This window comes from Naegleria gruberi, assembly GCF_000004985.1.
Source record: "Naegleria gruberi genomic scaffold NAEGRscaffold_5, whole genome shotgun sequence".
In the NCBI taxonomy this organism is placed as follows: Eukaryota; Heterolobosea; class Eutetramitea; order Acrasida; family Naegleriidae; genus Naegleria; species Naegleria gruberi.
In genome coordinates, this window is record NW_003163322.1 from 679,432 (window position 1) to 705,960 (window position 26,529).

The 26,529-nt window shown below is 33.4% G+C and overlaps 11 protein-coding genes and 1 non-coding gene across 12 annotated transcripts; 6 read left to right on the top strand and 6 right to left on the bottom strand.

Moving 5' to 3' along the window:
- Positions 1-168: 168 nt before the first annotated feature.
- Positions 169-4,410, bottom strand: NAEGRDRAFT_63086 (uncharacterized protein; the record flags this gene model as incomplete). The annotated part of the gene is made up of 1 exon (XM_002681802.1): positions 169-4,410. The coding sequence occupies one exon, from the start codon at positions 4,408-4,410 to the stop codon at positions 169-171; it is 4,242 nt and encodes a 1,413-aa protein (XP_002681848.1).
- Positions 4,411-4,596: 186 nt separating this feature from the next.
- NAEGRDRAFT_35291 (methylenetetrahydrofolate reductase) lies at positions 4,597-6,700 on the bottom strand. Its single transcript, XM_002681803.1, has 2 exons — positions 6,315-6,700; positions 4,597-6,068 (listed from the first exon to the last, which is right to left on the bottom strand). Exons 1-2 carry the CDS (start codon positions 6,649-6,651, stop codon positions 4,621-4,623), a joined length of 1,785 nt encoding a protein of 594 aa, XP_002681849.1. The 5' UTR covers positions 6,652-6,700; the 3' UTR covers positions 4,597-4,620.
- A 285-nt stretch (positions 6,701-6,985) lies between these two features.
- On the bottom strand, positions 6,986-9,321 carry NAEGRDRAFT_78322 (DUF747 domain-containing protein). The gene has a single exon (XM_002681804.1). It carries the CDS (start codon positions 9,315-9,317, stop codon positions 7,053-7,055), a length of 2,265 nt encoding a protein of 754 aa, XP_002681850.1. The 5' UTR covers positions 9,318-9,321; the 3' UTR covers positions 6,986-7,052.
- Positions 9,322-9,521: 200 nt separating this feature from the next.
- Positions 9,522-11,207, top strand: NAEGRDRAFT_78323 (phospholipase D family protein; the record flags this gene model as incomplete). The annotated part of the gene is made up of 3 exons (XM_002681638.1): positions 9,522-9,835; positions 9,876-10,690; positions 10,737-11,207. 3 exons carry the CDS (start codon positions 9,522-9,524, stop codon positions 11,168-11,170), a joined length of 1,563 nt encoding a protein of 520 aa, XP_002681684.1. The 3' UTR covers positions 11,171-11,207.
- Positions 11,208-11,285: 78 nt separating this feature from the next.
- On the bottom strand, positions 11,286-12,686 carry NAEGRDRAFT_63090 (uncharacterized protein; the record flags this gene model as incomplete). Its single annotated transcript, XM_002681805.1, has 1 exon — positions 11,286-12,686. The coding sequence occupies one exon, from the start codon at positions 12,684-12,686 to the stop codon at positions 11,286-11,288; it is 1,401 nt and encodes a 466-aa protein (XP_002681851.1).
- Positions 12,687-13,453: 767 nt separating this feature from the next.
- On the top strand, positions 13,454-14,763 carry NAEGRDRAFT_63091 (uncharacterized protein; the record flags this gene model as incomplete). Its single annotated transcript, XM_002681639.1, has 4 exons — positions 13,454-13,720; positions 13,783-13,968; positions 14,018-14,334; positions 14,406-14,763. 4 exons carry the CDS (start codon positions 13,454-13,456, stop codon positions 14,761-14,763), a joined length of 1,128 nt encoding a protein of 375 aa, XP_002681685.1.
- Positions 14,764-14,877: 114 nt separating this feature from the next.
- Positions 14,878-16,785, top strand: NAEGRDRAFT_30508 (uncharacterized protein; the record flags this gene model as incomplete). The annotated part of the gene is made up of 4 exons (XM_002681640.1): positions 14,878-15,451; positions 15,515-16,286; positions 16,344-16,558; positions 16,604-16,785. The coding sequence occupies 4 exons, from the start codon at positions 14,878-14,880 to the stop codon at positions 16,783-16,785; spliced, it is 1,743 nt and encodes a 580-aa protein (XP_002681686.1).
- Positions 16,786-17,046: 261 nt separating this feature from the next.
- Positions 17,047-17,984, top strand: NAEGRDRAFT_35297 (5'-methylthioadenosine phosphorylase). The gene has a single exon (XM_002681641.1). It carries the CDS (start codon positions 17,069-17,071, stop codon positions 17,966-17,968), a length of 900 nt encoding a protein of 299 aa, XP_002681687.1. The 5' UTR covers positions 17,047-17,068; the 3' UTR covers positions 17,969-17,984.
- A 369-nt stretch (positions 17,985-18,353) lies between these two features.
- On the top strand, positions 18,354-21,836 carry NAEGRDRAFT_78325 (myotubularin-related protein). The gene is made up of 3 exons (XM_002681642.1): positions 18,354-19,016; positions 19,084-19,903; positions 19,947-21,836. Exons 1-3 carry the CDS (start codon positions 18,478-18,480, stop codon positions 21,807-21,809), a joined length of 3,222 nt encoding a protein of 1,073 aa, XP_002681688.1. The 5' UTR covers positions 18,354-18,477; the 3' UTR covers positions 21,810-21,836.
- A 10-nt stretch (positions 21,837-21,846) lies between these two features.
- On the bottom strand, positions 21,847-24,277 carry NAEGRDRAFT_30583 (uncharacterized protein; the record flags this gene model as incomplete). The annotated part of the gene is made up of 5 exons (XM_002681806.1): positions 21,847-22,484; positions 22,530-23,677; positions 23,724-23,924; positions 23,979-24,103; positions 24,161-24,277. 5 exons carry the CDS (start codon positions 24,275-24,277, stop codon positions 21,847-21,849), a joined length of 2,229 nt encoding a protein of 742 aa, XP_002681852.1.
- A 187-nt stretch (positions 24,278-24,464) lies between these two features.
- On the bottom strand, positions 24,465-26,147 carry NAEGRDRAFT_63096 (uncharacterized protein; the record flags this gene model as incomplete). Its single annotated transcript, XM_002681807.1, has 1 exon — positions 24,465-26,147. One exon carries the CDS (start codon positions 26,145-26,147, stop codon positions 24,465-24,467), a length of 1,683 nt encoding a protein of 560 aa, XP_002681853.1.
- Positions 26,148-26,358: 211 nt separating this feature from the next.
- NAEGRDRAFT_t67 lies at positions 26,359-26,430 on the top strand. Its single transcript has one exon. It is a non-coding gene; the product is annotated as a tRNA-Glu (tRNA).
- The last annotated feature ends 99 nt before the right edge of the window (positions 26,431-26,529 follow it).

Sequence of the window (26,529 nt, forward strand, 5' to 3'; positions counted from 1 at the left end):
AAACACGATTTGTTACAAGACAACTACTGCACAATTTTATTTATTACAGTTATTTGAAATACAGTATCTCTGCAAATGGTTCTTTTAATAGTGTGTTTTAGGCCTTCCTTTTCTGCTTTGTAACGAAACGTCCATAAAACTGTTATTCATCATAGATATTATTTATTATTATTTGGATAGGAGAGTTTCACAAATGTCTTGGTCAATTTGGTTATATTTCAACAAGACTTCTAAAATGAGAATAATCTTTTTTAGGGAAGGTCTTTGGTTAGGATTCAGTCTTGTCATTTGTTGGAGGAGACCAATTAAGAGTTGTTCATTTTGATGTGAACAGTAGTAAAAGGATTTTTTTAACTTTTCCATATTTGGTGTAGTATTTAAGGAAGTTTCATTGGATGCATTGAATGGAGTTGAGGAGGAAGGGTTGATTCTTTCAGAGCTTGGAGGAGAAGCCAAGAGAGAGGAAGCAGACATTGGAGAACTTGTTTCAGAGCTTGAAATTTTGACGAAACCATCCGAATGGTGATTAATGGAAGAATTGTTGGAAGGATTATGAAGTCTTGGAGAGATTAAGTGAGGAATAGCTTCACTCTTCAATAAACTCATGTGAATTTTGGAAGCCATGATTTGATGAGTGAGTTTTTCATCTCTTGAGATTGCTTCCTCAATCGAAACATATTCGAAATTTGTTGCATTGGTTTGAATAGTTGCACTTTCTAAATTATTTCCAACAGTAGTATTAGAAGAAGATGCAATACCATCTGTTTGTCCAGTACCATTCAGCAATTCTTGATGGTCAACTTCCTTCTTAATTATTACAGTTGTAGTTGAGGTTGGAGACGAAACTGTTGAATTATCTGAACTTTCACCATGTTGATGCAAATTAGACAACCTAATAAATGATTCCTTTGTAATGAGTTGATAAAAAACACATCCCAATCTGAAAATATCATCCTTCTCATCCAAATATCTTTCAATATCACCATCAAAATTTAACTTTTCTTGATTATTGACATTGGATGACATTATTTCACGCAATACCATTTGTTTTCTTAAAGTAGAATGATTAGTACTTGAAGTGGTTGATGTTGGTGTTGTAGATCTAATAGTAGACCATTCATTTGAGTGTTGCTTGTTGTGATATTGTTCCATCACTTGTCTGTTTTTAAATTGGACAGTTCCATCAAGGATTGAAAAATCCCAAGGTTTAAACCAATCAGTGAGTTTCACATTGAGATTTGACTTGTGTTGATCACCCAATAATGTATCATTCTCATCAAATGCCTTAATAATTACTGATTTCAATTCTTGTTGCTTTGCTTCTGACAAACTATTCGAAACACTATTATCAAACAATAACAAATCAGCCTTAAAATCACTACCAGCAGGTGTTACACACGACTGAGTCGATCTAAAACTTGAATCTTTCTCTTCATTATAATTCATCAAAATCTTTTCCAATTTCAATGAAGGAAAAACAATCGAATTCTGATGCAAATGTGAAAGACCTTTCGTTGACTGCAAACAAACATCAATCAACTCTAAATAATTCATGAATCGATGATTTCTAATCATAAATTCAACTCTCTTCTCCAAATTGGAACCATTCATATAGGGAAGTTCAATGAAAATTTCAAATCGTTCAGATCTACATCTTCTAATGGTATAATCAGAGAATGTCATGACATTTGGATGTTTTGGAAATAGTATCATGGACTCGACACCTTTACCAACTTCTGTTAAATCTGATTTTGTGAAATTTGTCAAATGTTTCAAAGCACAGAGTGAGCTTGTCTTGACTTTGACAGATTTGTAAATTTTAGAGTGGTGATTGGAGAAAATTCTCTTCAGAATTAGATATCTATTACCAAGTACATGAGGTCTAATTCTTCTCTCAAAACCATAACAGTCAATTGGGGAAGTGACATGTTGGAGAAGGAATTTCATTAACATTTCAACTTCATTTCCTCTCTTGAGATGAATCTTCTTCTCCATCCAATCTACCATTCTAATTACTTGATCTTCAACCAATTCTTCCAAACTTGCATATTCTTTCACTTTCTTTTTCACACTTTCGAATAAATTCTTCAAATTTAAAATGAAATTCCATTCATCCTCCAAAGAAACCATAAAAGTTCCATCATATAACTGTTGATTCTGTTCAGAATATAATTGTTTAGCAAATGTAGCAATGAAAATTGCAAAAATCAATCTCTCATTAATTTCCCTCTGATAATTTTCATCACTTTTTGTAAACATCATTTGGAGAATATTCTTCTTTTTGAGTGGAATGTCAAATAGGAAGGAGAGAATTTGTTGTTCATTGTGTGGAGTTACTTTTTGTTTGAGTTTGAGTTTGACATTTCTAAAATCAAATCTTTTCAAACAAATTTCAATAACTGGACAAGTGACTTGATAAGATTCAAAATGATCGACTAGGAATTCAACTTGTGCAAGTTCCCTTTCATCATTAATTGGTGTATTCAAACAATAACCATGAACATTCAAATTAGTAAAAAGTGCCTTGACAGAATTCATCACAATATTATACGAATCTTGATTTGGTGGAATGTAATTTTCAATTATGACTGCTTGCTCACCACTCTTCTCAGATCCACTCCAACTACTCCCCAATTGACCTGTCAAATATTGTGCATTAGTCAATTGTTGTGGTTTCACTGCACTATACCTCAAATTACCTCCTTGAACAATTTCTCTCAACAAGTCATGAAAAATTTCCTTAACTTTTTGTTGAATTAAACTTTTTGGTTCATCACTATTCATTTCAATGAATGGAACGTAATAGTAGAGTGATTTTTTTAATCCTTCACGTTTGGAAACTTGTCTTTCTTTACCATTTTGAGAAGTTACAAAGATGGAGGAGGATGAGGAATTGGATCGAAGTGAGGTTGAGTGATGTTTGTTGTTGGTTGTGTTTGATAGGATGGTTGTTGAATTATTGTTATTATTCCAGTATTTGGTGGCACTGGAAAGTGAAACAATTGAGGCTTTTCTTGAGGAATCGGATAGATCGGCATTGTCTTGCATCAATTGACCACTTGTACTTGTTGAACTCTTGAGATTCATTAAACTTGTAGCTGTCAATGGAGATGGTTGATTAGTGATTGGTGTTGTGGTTGAATTCTGTTGTTGTTGTAATAGGAGACTTGTTGTGGAAGGTGGTGAACCAGCATTACTCTTATTACTATACTCAATTCCAACAAGAACCATTGAAATGGTACCTCCCTCTTTAGCTCTATAAAGCTTTTCGTATAGAATGTCAACTTGTTGGAAACTTCTACGACTTGCAACATTGTAAACTATGAGAAAACCATCACATTCTTTGAGACATTGATCCATCATGTTGACAAATTGCTCATAGATGTCATAAAAGAAGAGTTCTAATTGGTAGGGTTTTCCACCAAAATCGAATTGTTTCTTCATAACGGTTTCGTCAGAGTTGGTTGACCTTTTGACTTCTTCTTGCAAGAATTCAGCTGCAATGAGAGAATCTGATAAATCTTCACCTAGAATGGCGATTTTGTAAACTGGATATTGTTCAGCTGTTTTGGTGACTTCTACAATAGCAGAAGATGGTCGAGGAGATTCTTCTGGTTCAGTTTTGGTTTCTCCCTCATCATTCTTATAGAAACCAAACCATTTCTGGTAGAAACTCAATTCCTTCTTAATTTCCAACTTGATTGGCTCTTCATGAGTTGTGGCTGTTTCTTCAATTTTCACTTCACTTTCGTTCGTAGGATTACTATTAGAAACCAGCATTGGAGGTGGTGGAGGCTGTTGAACATTCGAATCTTGATAAACATCTTCCAGTTTAATCAAATCATCATCTCTAGAACTAATTGCATGTCTTCTAAGATCTTCTCCATCTTGTTCTTGCTCATCTTCACTTTCATCTTCGACATTATTCTTTGATTGAATGTTAATATTGGCAGATGTAGTATTACTTGTCAATGGTTTACCAAAATCAATAATATCCTCATCATCAATCTTGAATTTAGTCAATTGAACACTGTCTCTACTCGTTTTAGTTTCTAGTGTTGCAGTTGACTTGTTACCTTGTTTCTTATTCTTTTTCTTTTGAAAAGTTGTTGCACCACCAGCACCACTAACCACATCAGTTGAACTATTAGCTTTATGAATATATCGAGAGAGAAAGTTATTCTTCTTTGATTTCAATTCCTTCTCAAATTGAGATGTATCATGAACAGTTGGAGAACTTTCCATTGGAAGAGTTTTACGAGTCAATTGTTTGCCTGAATTGTTCTGCAGCTGTTGATCATCCTCTTCTTCTTCTTCAGAGGAGTAGGCTGAATTTGAAGATGAAGTCTCTTCCTGTTCATCACCAGATTCAATGAGAATGATTTCTTCCTCAGCAAGTATTGAAGACATTTTTTCTTTTGAATATATCTGAATTGGAAAATCTTTCAACAACATGTAATAATAACTTGCAGCAGTAACTCGTGGTCTGTAGCATCATCAATGGGACTATTATTGACTTGTTCATCCATTAAAAGAAATGACACTGAAACATACCATCCAATCAACAATATTTCCAAAAAAGTAAAATAGATCAAAATTAGAAAAATTGATCGAAATAATTTATTGCTTTTGTTGAGAAACTTCCCTGAATAATTTGAAAATATCACCATTAATATAGTCGTTATCAACAACATTGATCAAGTACCATTCGTCAGAAATTGTCTTTAAGAGAGTATGAGCTTGAGATCCTTCTTCATATAAAGACAACCAGTGAGTATCCAAAATTTGGAAAGCTTCATCCTTCCAAACTAAGAAAGCATTACTATCAACAACAGTTGGTTGAAGAATTTGTTGAGCTGGGAAAACACCCCAAGTGACAGCATTCACATAATTATCACCTTGAATATTGGTCTTGACTCTTCCATCCTTTGTGAGAGCTTGATAAGTAACCATTGGATACTTTTCCTTGATAATATTTTCAAGAGTTTCAAGATGTTGTGGTGAAATGAAACATTCAACGTAGGCCTTTTGATAGATAAATCCATTCAATGGTCCCCAACCAACAGAATCATCAGATGATGAAACACCATTAACCTTTGGTTGAGAATTGGTAGTCAAGAAACCATTCTTATTGAGTTCAATCAATTCATTCTTAATAATATTGGTTTCTGGAGAGGTAGATTGTTCATTCCATGGAAGGAATGGAATCTTTCCTTCAATAAAGTTAACAAAAACTTGTGAAATTGATTCCAAATTAGCATGTTCAGCACCCCAAGCAGCAACAATATTTTCCTTTTCACCAAACTTTCTTCTATAGAAATAGGCAATTTCTTCACCCAATTCACCAAATGCAGGTGATCTAGAATCACTCCAACGTCCATTAGGGAATTCATCCCAATGTTGAGTACGATCAATGTATGATTTAACACGATTAGACCAAAAGATTGGACGAACTTCTTCAGCCAAACGTTTAGCATTAGCAGGTTTAACCCAAGGTAATGATCTTGGAATACTTTCCTTTGGTGAGAGTTCCAATCCTTCAAGAATAGCTTCAGTACTCTTTTCCAAATTGAGAGTATAGAAATGGAGTCCACGAATACCATTATCCATCAATGCTCTACAAATAGTGATACATAATTTGATACCATAGGCCTTAACTTCATTATCATCTTCCAAATTAAGTTTAGCCATTTCATCATGAACATTTTGTGGAATACTTGTTTTACAGAAAGTGGTCATTCTTTGCCAAGATGCATGATTGTTAATTGGCATAATACCTGGAATAATTGGACATTTAATTCCGATTTCTCTAGCTTCCTTAACAAACTTTAAGAATTGTTGCCAATCGTAGAACAATTGAGTAACAACAAAATCTGCTCCAGCATCATACTTTTCCTTCAAGTACATTAAATCCTTTTGATAATCTCCCTCTGGGTGACCTTCACTGTATCCAGCACAAGAAATACCAAAGTAATCACCATGAGTCTTTCTAATGTGTGAAATTAAATCTCTAGCATACTTGAAACCACCATCAGTTTGTTCCCAATCTTCACTTCCAAGAGGTGGATCTATATTGTTATATAATAATATATATCATGGTATTGTTAATATTGTTATTATTAAATTAGTGTGTTATTAAATTATTAAAAAAGATCATCATAGTATTATTATTATTATTAGTGTAGCATTGGTTTGTAATGATAACAATGATGACAATGATGATGAAGAATGGAATTGGTGACACACATTTAGTTATTAACAAGCAACAATAATAAATTATCATTAACACACATATAAATAATAATAAAACAAACCTCCTCTCAAAGCCAAAATATTAGAAATACCCATATCCTTTGCAGTTTGAATAGCCTTGTCCAATTCTTCAACCTTCATATTAGTACAAGTCATGTGAATTTGAGTTTCAACACCAATCATATTTTGAGCAGTTGCTCCGATTTCAATTGTTTTACCAGCAGTACTACCACCAGCTCCCCAAGTAATATCAATAAACATTGGAGCAAGTTTGGCCATACGTTGCAAACGTTGATATAAATTTTCAACGCCTGCATCAGTTTTAGGTGGGAAATATTCGAATGAATAAAAGGTCTTGTTTTCTTCAATGCACTGATTGATCTTGTCAATAATCTTCATGTTGTTGTTGTTGTTAGATGTGAAGAAGGCTTGGTTCAAGTATTTTTTTTAACACGCATAGTTGAACAGAATTAATAGAGAGAAGGAAAATTGTGAAATTCTTTGGGAAAGAACGATCAGGTAGAATATTCTTCAACAAAGTAGGTGTGATTACACTCAGAGGGCTGTTCACTTACCATGTTTCCTTGAGGATCGGAGAGAGAAGGAGGTATGACGTCACAAAACGTGGCTTATGGATCCTTTTCGGATAGTTTTGTTTTTCATGGCAGTCTTCCTAAAAATATTAAGATGTTGAAATAGCAAAGTTGTACAAGAATTCAACAAGACACAATGTGCCAATAAACAAGATAAAGGTAGGACTATATTGTAAAATACCTTTATATATTTATGAACATATAGAATTAGGGAATTCTTTTATCAAACATCATGTAACGATCGGGGAAGTTTGGAATTACATTATTTGGATCTTGCTTGTAAGCACACAAATTTTTAGCTGCATGACCAATGATTGTGATTGATATCAATAATTTGAGAAGGAATAAGCATAAAAATCCAAGCAATGTTATGATAATTGGATAAATTACTTTGGAAAGAGAAGGAATGGCAATTAATGTCTCCAATGAATCCCAATTATTACTATATCCAAGAACAGCCACAAAGTGAAATAGCCATGGTAGCATTACTTCCATAATCATTCGAAGGGTGTGAGTGATGAGTGGGCCTTCCAAAAATCCCAATCTTCTTGCAACCTTACTTCTATTTGTATTGTGAAAGAAGGATGAGACAACCACTGAAGTTGTCTCACTCTTTTTTGCTGAATCAGAATGAGATATCAAGTCGTCACATAACTTGAGAGTGTACATTCTAAATGTTGATGGATGAATGCTGTTAAACTTGGAGACAAAGGTATGCTTGAGAGTATCTACTAAAATCTCAGCACAAATCATGAATATGAAAATATGACCAAACTCTTCCAACTTGTCGTCGAGGAAGGAAAATAGTGAGCTAGAGCCTTCCAGGTTTGTCATAGTTTCAAAGTCATTCAAGTCAACTCCTTCAACAGGCCCAGAGGTTGAATCCACAATTGTTCTCAATGTGTTTTGTACAAAGATCAAAATAGTAAACCAAAAAATCTCAAATCTTTCCACTACATCACTACTAGCTAGTTGGAAAAGATTCTCCTTTGTAAATCTCTTGAATACACTACCCTTCAATTCTACAAAGTTTGTCGAGATAATCATTGTAAGAAGAGTGTAATTAGAACTATTCAGGGCTGCATTTAAGGTAACAATTCTAATCAATTGTACAATACTATGCACATAGAGATAAATCATGTGGAATATGAACATTACTGTCATGTGCCCAAATTCTTTCCACGACCCACTCCTATCATTCAATATACCATTGACAAATTGTTTGGAAGAATAAAGGAGAGCTATTTGTGAATCTAGACCGAAGGAGGAACACAACTTGTCAAATACATCCAACATATTACCAATCACGTACAACTTTAAAATTGATTCTCCTCTAATGTAGTGATACAGTAGTGAATAGTCAGTTGTTTGCATGATGAGAATTATATTAATGACGAGGCAGAAAAACTTCACCAAATCAAATAGGACTGACTCATTCACACTCGGTTTTAATCTGCTATTTCCATTACTCATCTCTCTTAAACATCCTCTAAATGGTAATAGTATAATATATTTTACAATGGACCAAATAATTCTCCACAATGATAAAAACACTCTCACAGGAAAGAAGGTCAAATAAAATAGAAATGTGTCCAAACAAATGAAAAATCCAAAGAATAAAAATCTCTCCACTCTAATGGGTATCTCAATAAATTTGTACAATTGACCTCTCAATTCTTCATCTGTGAAACAATTATCTTTTGGATCGTGTGATAATTTGATAAATCCATTTGGAAAATTATATGGTTTTCCATTTAGAGAACTTTGAGAATTATCACATATTGGTGTTGATTGAGTACTTGTAGGTGTTTCTGCGGACATTATAACATCATTAGTAGATTTTCCTTCAGAATTTGAAATTACATTGGGCGAATTTCTTGTTGTCACATTCAATTCTCTGTGCAGATATCTCAAAAAACTATCAAACCTCTGTAATGGCATTTTCTTTTTCGATTTTAGTTGATTTTCTTCAATGTGTGGTGTTGCTAAATTCAATCGTTCAGAGATTGATCTCGAAGTTGTATCAATATTTGGAGATTGCAATGTGTTGCAACCACTATCACTCCCATTGTCACTCGAAGCGGAAGGAGGAGTAAATGGTGAAGTGAGTGATTTTTTCCTCAATCTTGTTGTGTTATCAATATTCAAACGAGGTGATGGAGCATCTGAAAAATCAAACACAATTCTTTCTGAAGCTGTTGATTCTCCACCAATTTGTACAATCTGAATAGGTGATGTTCCACTAGTACTATTATCAATCACGTTATTACCACTAATCAATAATGAATTATTCCGAATATTATTATTACTAATCAAAAAATCAATCTGTTGTCCTTCTTCTCCTCCGATCAACCTTTTATCATTGTTATTTGTATCAATCCCATCCCGATCATCCAATTCTACTTCTTCTTCAACAATCCTACCAAAATTCATCCTAGTACCACTTGATAGATTGGGTGAGTTTGGTGTCATTTTTTATTACATATTGTTAGTTATTATTCTGATTCTCAACAAAAAATGATTGAGGCAAATAACAGATTCTTCTGCAAAGATATTTCTTGCAAGCACTTGCTCAATATCAAGTGTTCATCATCATGACTACAACTCCAAAGATACCAACCAGTTTAATTGGTGCCTACTAGAAAATATTGAAAAAAAATTTGATTTTTTTAAAAAATGAGTGAATCCGATAGAATCAATAACGCAACAACTTCATCGGGAGGGTATCATCAAGATGTGTATCACTCCTCACCAATATATGAAAGGGGTAGTGGTGGTGGTGACTCTATAAATGATGGTGGTGATGATGGAAGTGGTTTTCGTGGAATTTTAAAATGGAGAGAATATAATTATTGTGCCTATATTGTTCCTGCCATTTGTTTTGTTCTTACTTGTCTTGTTGTTATTCCATCAGTGATTACTCCTGCTTTATATTATAGTTATTCTAGAATTGGAAATAGAGCTAGTGATTTGAGTTGTGAATCTACTTGGTAGGTTGTTGTGGAAATGCATTTTCAACAATTTATTTAGTTCTTATCAGATTGTTGAAAGTATTCCAATGGGAGTTGATCTCAAACTTGTTCCAAATACCGATTACACATATAATGCTTGGTCTTCAATTATTTCAAATGCCAAGTCTTCATTGACAATTGCTTGTTTTTATTCAAGTCTTCGTAATGATGCATCTGATGTTTCTGGTGGACAATTTGGTAACCAAGCATTTGATAGTATTGCTAATGCTATCAAGAGAGGTATTAAAGTTCGTATTGTTCAAAATATTGCATCAAAGGAATTCCCAGATGATGATACTAGAGCTTTGGAGAAAATGGGTGCTGAACTCGTTTCAATTGATTGGAGTAAAGCCTTCTCAGGTGGTATTCTTCACACAAAGGCCATTGCTGTTGATGGACAACATTTCTACGTTGGAAGTGCAAATTTGGATTGGAGATCTTTGGCTCAAGTTAAGGAATTGGGTGTCAAGGTCACAAATTGTGCTTGTTTAACAAAGGATATTGAAAAAATTTTGGATATCTATTATACTCTTGGAAAGAATATGAATAGTACTTTTGAAGGTTTTAGAGGATGGCCTGAAAATACCTTCACCTCTGTCAATCAATTCTCTAGATTGCTCGTTCCATTCGAGAATGAACCTCAAAAGAATGAATCAACTGTCTTTATGAGTGCTAGTCCAAAAATTATTAACGAACCACAAAGAACTAACGATATTGATGCCTTGTTGGCTGTTATTAACAATTCCACTCAATTTGTTCACATTTCTGTAATGGACTTTGTACCACTCTTAATGTATGCTGGTCCACAATTCCAATATTGGGGAGATATTGAAAGTAAGTATTTTATTAGATTTGTATTTATTCTAAAATTCATTAATAGATGCTCTTAAGGCTGCTATTATGAGAAATGTTAAAGTCAAGTTGCTTATCAGTAAATGGGATCACACCAAGTCATATCAAATTACTGTATTGCAATCATTGGTTGAATTTGGAGGTAAATTCTGTACTGAATCTCACAAGTGTACTGGCTCAATTTCTGCTAAAATCTTCCAACTTCCTGATCAACAAGATGCTCCAAAATATCCATTCACAAGAGTCAATCACGCCAAGTATATGGTCACAGAAAAGCAAGCCTACATTTCCACATCTAATTGGAGTAAGGACTACTTCTACACTACTGCAGGTATTTCATTTGTTAGTACCACCCCATCTTTGAGACAAACAGTTAATAGTATTTTTGAAAGAGATTATTCTTCCATTTATGCTTTTGATTTACCACCTGTCAATACAACTAAACTCTACGAATCCTACTAATTTATTAATAAATAAATAATCCTTTTTCAATTTTATTATTGTTTAAAAAATTGGAATAATTGGTATTATTTTGTTAAAAACATATTTGGTAACATAATTAAAATGTTGAAATAATTTAATGGAATTTTACATATCTTTCGTGGAGCATTGAGGTAATCTTTTGGAATTTTGCAAACTCTCCATATTCTTCAGAGTCAATATCATTGATTTGTTGCTTGTGAACAACACCAAACTTTTTCTTTACATTTTGAAAGACATCTCTCACCATTGGAATGAGATATTTTTGTTGTGTAATGTCGACAAACTTTCTATCAATCAAGGCACAAAACACAACAAGTGGAGTCATCTCATCACTAGTTCTGCATGATTCAAAGTAAAGTTTGATAAGTCCCTCAGTAATTGCCAATCTCTTCTCGAGAGCATCCTTCATTACTGTGGATGCTCCTTTGACATCTTGTTGGTGTCTGTAGGCCATCAATAATTTCCAATGAATTTTGATATTGTTAATTTTGAAAAGATTAAGTGATCTCATTCTAGAAAGAATCACCCAAGCCTCTTTCATATTACCAACTCTACAGTAGGCATCAATGAGATCTTCCATCATCATGGAGGTTGGTTTCAGTTTCTCCTTAGTTACAGCATAATCATAGATAGTCAACATTGTGTCAATATCAACCTCGTAAGTGTAGTTTGGTGGAATGAAGGAACGAATCAAATGTTGGTAAATACTGGTCAGTTCCAAATTCAATCCATGCTTGAACTCGAGAGCATTCTCTGTTGGGGCGACATTGTCAAGACTTCCCACCACTTTTGCACTGGAATTATCCAAAAAGAATGCAGAGCTACTTCTGTAATCTTTGAACTTTCCTCTATTCAACAATAACCTGTGGAAAAGAGCTTTTGCTGCCTGTGGATTATAATAAGATCCAGATAGAAATAGTGATATAGAATCATAACATTTCAAATAGAAGAGGCCATATTCGTTTTCCATCAAATCCAAAGTTTCCATCATGACATTGATATTTCTAGATCCATGAATAACAAATCTAAATGTATCTTCATCAGGCTCATACCCAGAATCAATCATTATAGAAAAGTATTTTGAAAGGAGTTCATTTTCCTGGAGAGGGGTTGTCATTGAGTTTGTTGCATCTCTCGACATGTTATCAGTACCAATTAATGCCAAAGCAGAAAGAAAATGATTCCAATATGATGTATCCAGCTCAATACAATCATTCCACTGTGTAATTGCTTTTCTATAGTATTGAATGGCCTTGTCAACCTGATTGTCAACTCTGGATGCATCGGTAAGGAAAATCAATGTTGTTAAATTAGGATTGATTCCATTCTTTTCCATAAATCTTTCCATTTCCCAAATCTGCTCCGTTGCTCGCAATCTCAAATAAATATCCATAAACATGTTAAATAAATGTACATCAAAAGCTAATACGTCTGGTCCAATATTATTAGAAATGTCATTTACAAATATAGCTTCCTTTTTGGCATCTCTGAACATGATGTCAACCTTTCGGAGAAGGGTTTCTCTATCTTGGAGAATTATTTTTCTTTCATTTGGATTATTTAAATAGTGCTGACTTCCCTGTAGTGCTTGTTTAATATTTGAAGATGATAATATTGTTCTATCATTTTTCAAGTAGCTTTGTTGACAATTTACTAATTTTCTTCTTATCAATGAAACTTCATTTCTAATATTAACATTATTCCATCTTTGTGAAAAATTATTTAATAAAAGTCCAATATTTTGTTCATGTTTTGCCTTTAAATTATTACTCTCTTGAAAATGTTTTAAATTCTTCCTCATAAAATCAATATTGGTCAAGTATTTTCTCTGAATGGTGCTACTCTCAATGACATGATCTTGATGAAAAGCTGATGAATAATTTCTTCTTTTATTCCCTTCCGAAGATTTTGAGAATTTTAAAACACCACAATGACCCAATAATAATTGTTTCCTAGTTGTTGATGATGTTCCGAGTAGGAATGAAACTTTGTTTGTGTTGTTCATTTTTAAAACTCAAAACTAAATTGCTTCCACACATTATTCAAGTTATCACAACATACAAGTCATTGCATGTTTTGTATCGTCACTTATTGACAATGAAACAGAATTTTAAATGACCTGCTCAAATATAGTTCATCACTAAGAGGTGTTTGTTTTAGGCGGCACTTGTGATAGGTCGAGATGTTATCAGAACTCTAGACAATCTGCCTCAATGCATTGCTCGAAGGCATGCTCTCTTATACAGCAAAATACAATAAAAAATGAGTCATTATGCTATGCCTTTTCTGATCTTCAATCTCGGTGGAGAGATGATGTACATTCTCCATCAAAGATTGGAAGCTCAAAAGATTACCGAGGAGAAGAGTAAGAAGGTTCTTCAAGATGTAGTCAAGCATATGTTTGATGAGGAATTTATTAATGAATTGGTTAAACCTCAAAAGATGTATTCTGATGCTTCTATTAGACATGTTTTTGAAAAGTTGGCACACTCCTCCATCATGAGACTCTCCACTAGCAGTATGAACAAGGTAAGGTTGAAATGGAAAATATTACGGAATTAATATTTCCTTATTGTTATTATTACTTATAGTTGTACGATTTGATGGTAATGGGTTTAAAGTACTCTTTCATTGCCTGTAATCACCCTCATGAAATACTCCAATTTACTTTGAATCACTTGGATGAAATTGAAAATATTATCGGCAAGCTTGATAGTGATGAAACTGCCCTAGAAGCAAAGAAGTGTGTTCAACGAGCTGTAAACGAAATTGTTGAGGTAAGTGCTCATTGAAAGGACTTATTATTTATATTAAATTGATCAATAGATCTCAAAGAAAATGTCCCTCAATGATTTTATTAAATGCAGATATACTATTTGTAATTTCTTGAAGGATAGAAATATAAAGGTTTCAATCTTTTTGAATTGCAAGATTCAACACCGATCAAATGGTCACTTTAGAATTCCAAACAATAAGCAATATCCACTCGGATTTGATAAGCCTGGAACTTGCAGATATTTTGAAGCTGAAGGAAATTTGAAAGAAACTGAATTAATAGCAAATCACCCAATGAAAGATTTTACTCACAGTACAGTTACACATTCTGATTCAAATCAAAGAACAAGTGATTTGGGGGCCAACTTGTAAGTTTATTCTCCTTCCTTTATTATATTTTATGAATTTCCTAAATTTGGAATTTGTTTATTAACCATAGCTACTCTTCCACAAAACCTAAAATTGCCCAACAAGAACACACTGATGATGATAATGAAAACTATTCATTCTCTGCTGTGAAGAAGAGTCACGACACAACTAGTGAATTAAATTTCTTGGCAAACCTTATTCATGGACCAAAAGAAACAAAGGAAACCTTCAAGGTTAACCTCTTCTCCAAGTTTGATATTTTCGAAGAACCTGAGGAAGATGAAACCGTTGAAACTGTAGAGAAAAAGTTTGAGGAATTGATTTTCGATTGTAGAGTAAGCAATAGAGTGAATGTTGACTTTGATATTAGTTCCACTCCTTCAAACATTGTTGAACAAGATGACTTGTTGGAATTGATGGATTCATAAATTTTGTATTTTATAAACTTCATATTGTTATTGAAATAGTAATCCATTTAAAGAATTAAATAAAATTCATTTAATAGGTAATTAATATTTAAATTCATTAATTGACTAAAAAAAATGGATGAAATTAACCTTGATGATTTTGCAATAAAAAATGACTCAAGCCCGTCCGATATTGTAGATAGATTGGAAATTCCTCTTCACACCAAAAATCACCATCAACAGAATAGTTATAGTGAGGAAAATTTATTAAATAATTTAAAGCTGGCCTATGAATTTTCCAAACGATTAATCCGAACTTCACTTGGACCATTCAGTAAAGATAAACTAATTGTCAAGGGTGATTTACAAAAAAGCATCCTTGTTACGAATGATGGACGAACGTTAATGGAGGAAATGTTCAAATTGAGATCTCTCAATGAGAATAGAGAACAACATCCAATTCATACACTACTCTATCAATTATCAAAAAATCAAGACAATACAGTAGGTGATGGAACAACTAGTGTTGTCGTCTTGTGTGGAGAAATGTGTAAATTATCTGTGGAATTGATTGAAAAATGGAATTTGAGTGTAGATAAGATTATGAAAGGTTTTCAAAAAACTTTGGATTATATTTTAAGAGAATGGTTATCTGTTTTTACGAAACCATTGAGAGAGGTTGACCCAACAGAGAGCTCTTTAAAAGCTAGTAGATTTTTAAACCTTTCAAAAATCAAAGATTTAACACAGAGTGATATTGAAAAAATTGCAGCTAAATCATGCCTCCTTTCCAAACAAGTGAAAAATATTTGTGAGGAACTCAGTTCAATAGCAGTGGAAGCCATTCACGCTACAGCAGGCAAGCTTCATTTCATCAATGTGGACACTCTGATTATTGATAATCAAAATTTAATGAATCAACAACATATTGACAGTAGTACTAATGTAATTCTAATTGAATCTGGAATATGTTTGGTTGGTAAAAATTTGGCATCCAATTTGAATATGAAATTTTCAATGAGAGATTGCAGAATTGCTCTATTTTCATGTCCCATAGAAACACCTCGACTCAAGACACGACACCACATTAATATTACCAATTCAAAACAATATCAAGAATTGGAAGCTGTTGAAAATTCCTACCTTGAAGAAGTTATTTCAATTCTGAAGAATTGTAATGTAAATATAATAGTCTCACAATGGGGATTCGATAATAGATTTCATGATTACCTAGTTGAGAACAACCTTATTGGTATAAGGTGGGTTGGTGCCGATGAATTGGATAGAATTGCTCTCGCTACAGGTGCCTCAATTTGCCCACAAGTGGCTCACTTTACTGAAAATATGCTTGGTTATGCTGGAAAATTTGAATATCAGGAGGGTGACAAGTTAATGACCTTTACTGAGTGCATAGAACCAAAAGTTTGCTCAATCCTAATACGATCCTCAAATGAGTTTCTTGCCCAAGAAACAGCTCGTTCCATGAATGATGCGCTAATGAGTGTTCGATCCGTATATTCTCACCTCTCCAACAAACACAATGTGTTAGAAAAGAACTCTGAAGACAATTTGGAAACTCTCTCCCTTATTCCTCCATTAAGCTATGGAGGTGGATGTTTTGAAATGCAAATTTATTCTCTCGTAATGGAAAATTTGGAAAAGATTGAACCAAATGATTTTCTCACTCAAACCATTGCCAAGCATTGGGCAAAAAGCCTTCTGGTTGTTCCATCTACATTTGCTGAAAATTCAGGACTCTCTGTAATTGAAACAATTCAAACTCTGATTGACAAGCATCAATTAGGAGAATATTATTGTGGACTATTTGCCAACTCATTCACCCAAGATGATCTATTGAGAGATGAGAAACTGATTGAGGAATATTCCAAACCTTGTTCAAATACTTGCAATTTTCTAATGCAAATTAAGAATATGAGCGAGACACAAGTTATGGAAAATATTCTTGTCAAGATGAATGTTCTCATTTTAGCAACTGAAATGGTTAATATGATTTTAAAAATTGATGAGAATATCATGTATTGATTGAAAATCAACACCCATTGAATGTTATCCATCCTATGTAAATTGTACCACAGGCAGACATGATAGTATTATTATTCTGTTGTAAAGAAGAAAAAGAAAAATATTATTAGATTGTTGTCATCTTTGAGATTCTTTGAGAGAATGTGAAATTTCTTCAATTTCATTCAGCCACCACTTGCGACAGACTCTGTTAAAACAGAATCAGCCAAAATATTGAATTTCCATCGCAGTTATTAAAAATCGTTTTTAAAAAAATTACCCAATTTTTGAATAGTAATATATAATGGCTGCTGTCGATCTCTCTGCTTATCCACGTGTTGATTTGGCTTTCATTGGTGGCACCGGTCTCTCAAAGGCTGAAGGTCTTGAAAATGTTATCACTGTTGAACCATTTGAAACTCCATTCGGTAAACCATCATCACCAATTGTTATTGGTACTATTAACGGTTTGACTGTTGCTTTCTTGTGTAGACACGGTCTTTCTCACTCTGTTCAACCAACCGATGTTCCATATCGTGCCAACATTTTTGCTCTCAAATCACTTGGTGCTAATAATTTAGTTTCTTTCGGAGCTGTTGGTTCATTGCAAGAAGAATTGGCTCCAAAACACTTTGTTGTTGTTGACCAATTCATTGATCGTACCAAATTCCGTCAATCTGAAAATACTTTCTATGATAGAGAAGGTTTGGTTGCTCACGTTTCATTCGGTGAACCAACTTGTAAGACTTTGTCTCAATTGGTTGTTGATTCATGCTCACGTATTGAAACTATTCCAAAGACTCATGCCACTGGTACTTATGTCTGTATGGAAGGTCCATGTTTCTCATCACGTGCCGAAAGTAAAATGTATAGAATGTGGGGTGGTAGTATCATCGGAATGACTTGTTTGCAAGAAGCTAAATTGGCTCGTGAAGCTGAAATGGCCTTTGCTTGTGTTGGTATGGTCACTGATTATGATGCTTGGAAAGATGAAGCTGAACCAGTTACTGTTGAAGAAGTTGTCAAGATTTTGCACGATAATGGTGACAATGCTAGAAGAGTTATTCAAGAAGTTGCCAAATCTTTCACCAAGTTTGAATCAAGTGCTCACTCTGCCATGAAATTCTCCTTGTTGAAGCCAGCCAGTAGTTTAAGCGATGATCTCAAGAAGACTTATGCTCCAATTTTGGCCAAATATTATTAAACTTTTAAAGTTTTTTATTATTGCTTGTATCAGTAGAGAATGATCTGAAAAACAGAATGATGATGTGATGCTTATTATGCAACTAATAGTGAAAAAGGCATCAATTTATTGGATTGAACTCATCGTAAACTCAAAGCGTGTTTGAGCACTGTACAACTTCCTCATTAGATTCAAAAAAGAAAAAATTCATCACGTTTGAATACAGCAACTAAAGCAGTAGAGAGCAGTAGGAGGTTGTTGATCACCCGAATAAAACGCCACAATCTATTGCCATAGATTTCTTCATTACTAACCAAACTACCACCACACTTGTTGAAGGTTTATTTTACTGGGAAAAGTAAACCTCCATCATCATAACATTACCTCTTCATCATTTGATTGGGATTATAATTTTGTTGTAGTAACAATCTAGTATTACATTGTTTATTTCATTACTTCATCAAATAGTAATAAGAAACAATTTAAATTAAATACACACAATTAAACACTTTTAGGAGTGAAAGCACTTGATGATTGATCCATCTCAAAATTCAGAGTTAGAAACCTCTTTTAATTTACTTGATCAAGAAGAAAAGGAATTAATTGAACCTCATTATCACTTTATCCAAAGATCATCAGATTGGATTGAATTAATTCATAACAAAAAACCTCTCAACAATATGCCTCATCGGAACATGTATAATGACACTCCAAGTGATACCAGCTCAAATAATATAACTCCAAGTAATGCCAATAATGATGATTCACCAGACGTTACACCACTTCATATTTATCTAACCACCCACAAACATGGTCACCACATGATTCATGCAAAGAAGGATCAACCATTTGCTCCATCCTTTTTAAATGATGCTGGCTATGAGAGTGGCAGTTCCTCAAATGACGATGATACTGCTCCATCGAGTGCCTGCGATGAAGTCACTCCAGCCATAACTACTCCTGTTCACTTTCTAACAGAACAACATCATCCCTATTCACCTACCACAATTAACAAATCTTCCTCAACTAAAGAGTTTCCAACAAGTCACAATCCAGATAATGTACAAAAGTAAGTTTTCCCTTTTTGTTCAATGGAACTAAATTTTCTTGTGATTTGATCATTATTTGAAATTTAGAAAAAGGTCTCGAGTTGCTTCTTTACCAGTTACAAATCAACAAGAGAAACTTGTCACAAATAATAATAGCAAAGCAAATCATCCTACTATTACTACCAACGATAATAATACTCCTTCTACCACCTCTACCACTTCTCAAACACCTCCAACAAATATTAATAATCCAACTGCTGGTATTCATCATATTCAAAGCCAGCCAAACATGCTTTCCAATCAACCAATATCTCTTCTTTCTCAATCATTATTAAAACAAAGTGATGAACATGACTTTTATATGGTCAACGAGGAAGAAGTTACAAGTGCTTCTGCACTTATTGGAAAACAAAAATATTATAGCGAGGTTAATTTACCAAGTATGGACGTTTCTCCTCTCAAATCGAATGGTCAATCAATGAAAAAACCAATCATCAAACATAATATTGGAAAACATCACCCAGAAGGAACAGAATCTTGGCTTTTACCAGGGGAATGTGTTCTTAATCATATTAAAAAGGTTGGAGTCGTTAAAAATCTCCCAATTACATACTTTCCTCCAACTCATTCCAACCCACAAGCAATTTCATCTCAAGGACCTTTTATTGAGCAACCAAAACAAGCTTCTGGAGAATTTTTAACAACAGCAGAGGAATTATTGAATGATTTTAATGTTTATGACTTATTGAATACAGTAGGCGGATCTAGCTCAAATTATGGAAGTGCTGGAAGTACTATTAGCACTAATGGTAATGCTACTTCCACTAATGTTGGTGATCAATCTGATACTGAGCCTACTCTTGTTATTGGCGAGTTATATATTACAAATTATCAAATTAGATTCCAAGTAAGTTTCTCAATTTTTTTTAGTTATTTTAACAATTAAATAGTGCGTTGCTAAACCATCTCTAGTTCTATCAACTCCAACATCTTGTATTCTTAGAATGGCTCCAAAATATCCACAATCAGAGACAAATACCTACAGCAACTATTACAGTCAATATATTTCATCAAATGCAAATAATGGACCTACCACTGATAACAAGTTTAATAGTCTTGGATATATTAGTATTAAGAGCAAAGATTTGCAGGTTTTGAAATTTTTATTCTTTAGAGATTCTTCCTATACAATTGACAAAGTTATGGAGGCCCTTAAAGCTGCTACCTCAAAGAGAGTGTTTGCATTTGCATTCCGTAAACATATTTCCTCCTATCCAATTCAAATATATTCTCAGGAGGATATTGAAAAGGGATGGAAGGTTTACAAGATGAAAAGAGAATTTAAAAGACAAGGCCTTTTCACAAGACACCAAAATAATCCAGCTTTTTCTTGGCGTATTAGTTCTATTAACTCAAAATTCAAAGTTTGTGACACTTATCCAGAACATTTTATTGTTCCTAAAGATGTTTCAGATGAAATGCTTGCAGCTTCAGCAGCTTTTAGAAGTAAAGGAAGAATTCCAGTTCTTTCCTGGATTCATCCTCATAAGAATATTTGCATTGTAAGATCGAGTCAACCTATGGTAGGTATCACAAGAGCAAGATGTAAAGAAGATGAAGAGTTAGTTGATGCCATCAGAAGAGCATCTGGATCAGAGAGACTTCAGATTATTGACTGTAGACCAAAGGCAAACGCTTGGGCCAATACAGTTATGGGAAAGGGTTATGAAAATATTGCATACTATACTAACTGTTCAATAGAGTTCATGAATATTGAAAATATTCATGCCATGACTAACAGTCTTAATTTGCTAAAGAAATTAATTCAAAATAAGCAAAATAACGATCAATATTGGCTATCTTCTTTTGAGGCAACAGGATGGTTAAAACATACCAAGTTAATCATGCAAGCAGCTTCAAAGGTTGTAACTTATATTGAAAGATTTGATACATCAGTACTTGTTCACTGTAGTGATGGATGGGATCGTACCGCACAAATCTGCGCACTTGCAGAGCTTTTATTAGACCCTTATTACAGAACTATTAAGGGATTTGAAATTCTAATTGAGAGAGAGTGGGTTTCTTTTGGTCACAAGTTTCTAGATCGTGTAGGACATGGATGTGTTGGAAAAACTAATTCAGCCTCTGATGAAATTTCTCCTGTTTTTTTACAATTTATTGATTGTGTTTGGCAAATTTGGCAACAATATCCTTCACATTTCGAGTTTAATGAGGCGTTCCTCTTCTTAATATTGGACAGTTTATATTCTTGTCGTTTTGGAAACTTTTTATTGAATTGTGCTAAACAACAGCTCGATGAAAATATTACAAAGGATACTATTTCGGTTTGGACAGAAGTAATGACAAACCCTTCTCTGTATTATAACGATGTTTATAACCCAAAGAATAGCGAATATTCAACATTAATTGTAAATACCGACATTGACACACTCTCCACACACTTTTGGATAAGCTACTTTTATCGATACAAGAAGGGTTCAAAGAACAGATATCACAGAATGCTCAAAAAGGCTATCACCAAGATGAAGAAGGAAAATGCAATTCTCTTGAATTCTTTACAAGAGGAACTGTTGACAAGGAAGAGAATTGAGCTAGAGTTGGCCCAATCCAAACAAAAAATCAAATTTCTCGAAGGTCATAATTCATTAACTGATGAATCCCACATAAGTGATTCGTATGGAAGTCATCCTGCTTCTGACACTTTAAGTTACAATGGTGAAGATGGAGACACGAAAGTTATTCGCTTCTCAACCAGTGTGAAAGAAAATCTGGTGGAAAATTACTTTAAGTAAAACCACACAAAACATTTTAAACTTAATAATTTATTGCTTAATCCTCTTCTTCATCGTCTTCCTCTTCCTCCTCCTCTTCTTCTTCCTCTTCTTCTTCCTCTTCTTCATCGTCTTCCTCTTCTTCTTCCTCTTCTTCCTCTTCTTCCTCTTCTTCATCTTCGTCTTCAGAACCTTCTTCTAGTTCATTTACATATTCTTTACAAAGAGCCAAAATTGGTTTCATACTTTCTTCATCCAAATGTTCGTCATACCATTCAATAACAGTATCATTATCCACAAGTTCTTGTACATTTAAAATCTTCACTATTGTGATAAGTGCTGGACGATACTTAACACCTTCATCGCTAGCTACAAAGTATAACAAGTGGGTTAAGAGTAAAACTCTAGATTTCTTTACGCCCAACTTTAAGAAGTGTTCGAGCACTTCCATCCAACATCTCTTTCCATCTTTTCCAGTCAATACATCAATAAACTTAGAAAGGAAATCAGTAATGTCATCCTTCTTTGAAATTGTGTCACAATAAACTAAAATACCAGTGAGACAACCAATGGCGATATCTTCAAAGCTGCTGTCATAGGTAAACTTGAGACCATTAAGTTCAAGTTTTGCATTTTCAATGCTGTGATTTTCGTCTATTGATCTTCTAATACTGGCTCTAACCTCATCAAAGAAATCTATTCAGAAGGTAATTATGGATTGAAATATTACTAAATACTTACTAGCATCATCGATATCTTCATGATGTTGTTTGGTTGGCTTAACAACTTTATCACGCAAAGCCATATCTGATTCAAGTTTATCAGCATCAGCTTGAGAAACTCCCAATCTGTTAATTAATTGATCGCTCAAGAAGGATGGCAAAACGTGCAAAGAACCCACACCATTAACACCAACATAATTCTTGTTATTGACAACTTTTTTGGCAACCAGGTTGATACTTTTTCTTTCATTTTCAAAGGCATCATCAAATGAAACTTCTTCTTCTTGATTGGAATATTCATCCTTATCATATTCAATAGTTGTTAATCTGTGATGAGATTTGACAGTAAAATCTGGTCCAATAACAACATCATATGAAAGTACAGCACCGGTTTCCAATACAGAGTTTGTACACACTTTGACATTATCACAAATGAGAGATGATGTGATCTTTACATTATCTTCAATAATAACATTATCCCAAATAAAACTAGCCTCAATTTGAACATTATTACCAATTTGAACATTTTTACCAATTACTGTTGCTTTGATCTTGGTATTTTCTCCAATTATTGTTCCACTTCCAATTAAGCAATTTTCTCCAATCACACAACTCTTTGAGAGAGAAATGTTTGATTCATAATAGTTATTTGGTCTTGAATATCTGAATGAAGTAGTTCCAGAAAAATTAGAATCTGGAGTGATAGGATACATCCATCTATTGATAAGATCCATGCTAATACTTTCATATGAATTGAGATTACAAACTCTACCAGTATATCCATTATCATCAATATAAGCAATGACCTTATGTTCAACAACTTCCGATTTGTGGAGAACATATTTTTGGAATAAATCATTTCTTAAATGCTTGTAATCGAATTGATCTTGGAAAACAGGAAGAATTTCAGGAGAACAAATATCAATTCTACAATCCATAACGTCAGAATAAATTCTAATATTATCTTTTGTTTGTTTAAAGTGACGAGTTTCAATCTTAAAATCAAGATTTTCCTTCTTTTCATTTTCATAATGTAATAATTGTTTACTCTTTTCAGAGACAGCAATCCAAACAGAATCATTATCTTCATAGAATCTAACAGTATCTGGAGTACATTTACGGAAAATTGTTGTTGCCAAAATGTTGGAATCTAATTTTCTTTCAGCTCTAAAAAATGTACATTAAAATCAATCGAAATACAATAATAACATACTTGTGTCTTTCCACAATTGGTGCAAGATTAATATTACTAATCACATCTCCTTGAATTAAAATAAAATCATTTCTAATTAAATCCATATCAGCAATTCTTCTGAGAGCATCACCAGCAGATTTGGCATCAGTTCCAACAATGGTAGATACTTTAATATCAGCACTTGTTGCTTTTGGTGATTGTTTCCACTTGTTTGATGTTCTATTGACCAATTATTTGTATAAATATTTACTATTAATCTCTGGTATCACTTACTCCAAATAACGTTTAATTTCATCGGCTCCGTGGCAACAATAAACATAAATTTCTTTTACTCCTGATGAAGCTAACAACTCCAAAATATATTCGATAATAGGAATGTTATTAACTGGAAGTAAACACTATTAAATAACAACAAGTGTGATTTTAATCAGCACGGATACTATTAAACAACATACTCTTGGTTTAGATAATGTAATTGGTCTCATTTCCTTTGTGAAAGAGTCGGCCAAAACGACCGCCTTTAAAACATCTTCAGTCTTGACTGGACCACCAGTCTTTTTAGTCTTTTTCATTTTTTTTAAATCAATTTTGAAAATTATCTTTTACTGGTAAGCAACTATTATTTAAATTAATAATAATAATTAGAAATTTTATTAATATCGCACCAATACGCATGTCAGGATTGAATGATTATATAAATAATTTCTTAAAACTCATTATTTAATGTATTCAAAATATTCTAAAGTTAATTGGTTTTACTTAGTCACGTTTTACTCTCTTACTGTCTTGTGAGGAAGGTGTTGGGTGCTCTGTTCTTCTACCAGTACTTGTATTGGTTAAAAGTTGACTAGTTGTTAAGGATGGTTGAGTTCTGAGGAGAAGACTTGGAGATACAAATGTTTGAGATGAATTTACAGTGGTGGAGGATTGAGAAGTGCCAGAATTTTCATTTTGTCTTCTCATTCTAGAAATTTTGATATTTTCCTTATAAATTTCTTCCTTAGATATTACACTTTCGAGGGCATCTTTTCTAGAGCTTTGCAAGTTACAATAGAGACCTTCAATTGCACGTTGCATAGAGTTTAAAACTTGAATTGGATCAGAAGCTACTTCCTTCATCCATCCATCTCTCATTACTTCTGTGGCATTTACATCACTGGAGACCTTTTCAAACTTTTTCAAAGTGTCAAAAATCTCACACTCTGGGAAAATGCCAATCCACTCACTAAATCTTACAACATTGGAATTAACGAGATTGGTTGTGCTTTGGGAGCTGGCTCCACCAGGTATCGCTGTATTTAGTTGAGTAGGAAGAGAGGTGTGATGATCTAGCACAGAGCCACTAATATTTGATTCCCAAGAAGATTTCCACTTGTTGGAAATTGTTGTCTTGAGCTTGAGTATTACTTCAGAATCATCTGTTGAAAATTTATCTGTATTGGCTTGATAAATATCAATAATATCCTCAATGCAGTCAAAATCATCTTGAAGTCTCTTTAAAATTGTTTCCAATATTGTAGGTGTAATAACATAACGAGTAGCCTTATTCGCAATTATCAATCTCTTTACACAAGCAATTGATTGATTCTTCTTCAAAGTAAAGTATTGATCCAACACATTCTCTCCATCATCCAATTTAACATAATCCGAGTCCCAAATACCTGGTTCAACTTCTTTAGCTGCATCAAGAACAGAATTAAAGTTAAGCATAATTAGGGTATCAACAATGGCCATTAAAATATCTCTGAAATTTGGATCCATACACAAGGAACTATTTCTAAAATACCATATTGTATAGTCAAATGCTTTCTTTAAGTTTTTCAATTCAGAGACGTAATAAAATAATGTCCCATATTCAAATACTCTGAATCCATGAACAATTTCAGATCTGAGCTTCAAAAATCTGTTTGCTGAATTACTATCTTCCATTCTTAATTCGTTTAATTTTTGATTCTGGAGATAGATCAAGAGCTTTTTTGATTTTTCGCTATTGTAATCTCTTAAATTTTCAATAAAGGCAAAAACATCCCCCTCACAAAATTTGGCAATAAATTCATCCTCATCATATGGCCTCTGTTGACAATTACTTTCATTTGCACTCTCCACGGAATATAAAAATTCAAAAAAGCCTATGCAAAGTACTTTCATCAGTGATGTTGTTAAATCATTCAACTCTATCGGATCACTTGGATTAATGTCCGTTTTCATCCACATTAATAATAATTGTACTAGTGATTGAATATATTGTTTTGGGTTTTGACTATCACTCAAGAGCATATAGAGTGAGTGATCACATTTGCCATCTGTACTTCTACTAAATAATCCCTTCTCTCTGTTTTTAAATTGGCTATTGTCACCAGATCCACCCAAGTGGTCCAAAGTATTATTATTTGTTTCGCCATCGTCTGTTTTTTCAGAGGCACCACCAGGTGATGATGGCATTATTTTTAATTATTAATATTTTTTTAACTTTGATGCAACCGTTAATAATTGTGTTTGAGCAAAGATTTGTGCTTCAACAAATTTATTTTTGTTCAAATTTACAAATATTAATGTGTTTTTTCAAATATTAAAAAGTCTGGTTTGGTTTCACGAAGCTCCAATAAACAATTTTCCTACAATATAAGATATATATGTTCATTATGAACATGATTCCCGTGTAGTCCAATGGCTAGGATACCTGGCTTTCACCCAGGAGGTCCGGGTTCAATTCCCGGCATGGGAGAATCATTTTGTCAAATTTGTTTTTCAATATGAAAACCACTCGATTTTTCAGCAGTTAAATAAATTCTTAATTTGAGAATATTGTATTTACAGTCTGATG

Excerpts from the sequence above, each read along its gene's own strand:
- NAEGRDRAFT_35297 (XM_002681641.1), top strand. The coding sequence starts at position 17,069 with ATGGCTGCTGTCGATCTCTCTGCTTATCCACGTGTTGATTTGGCTTTC.
- NAEGRDRAFT_35291 (XM_002681803.1), bottom strand. The coding sequence starts at position 6,651 with ATGAAGATTATTGACAAGATCAATCAGTGCATTGAAGAAAACAAGACC. Across the intron at positions 6,069-6,314 it reads TATTTTGGCTTTGAGAGGAG|ATCCACCTCTTGGAAGTGAA; the intron begins GTTTGTTTTATT and ends ATAACAATATAG.
- NAEGRDRAFT_78325 (XM_002681642.1), top strand. The coding sequence starts at position 18,478 with ATGATTGATCCATCTCAAAATTCAGAGTTAGAAACCTCTTTTAATTTA. Across the intron at positions 19,017-19,083 it reads AATCCAGATAATGTACAAAA|AAAAAGGTCTCGAGTTGCTT; the intron begins GTAAGTTTTCCC and ends TTTGAAATTTAG. Across the intron at positions 19,904-19,946 it reads ATTATCAAATTAGATTCCAA|TGCGTTGCTAAACCATCTCT; the intron begins GTAAGTTTCTCA and ends ACAATTAAATAG.
- NAEGRDRAFT_78322 (XM_002681804.1), bottom strand. The coding sequence starts at position 9,317 with ATGACACCAAACTCACCCAATCTATCAAGTGGTACTAGGATGAATTTT.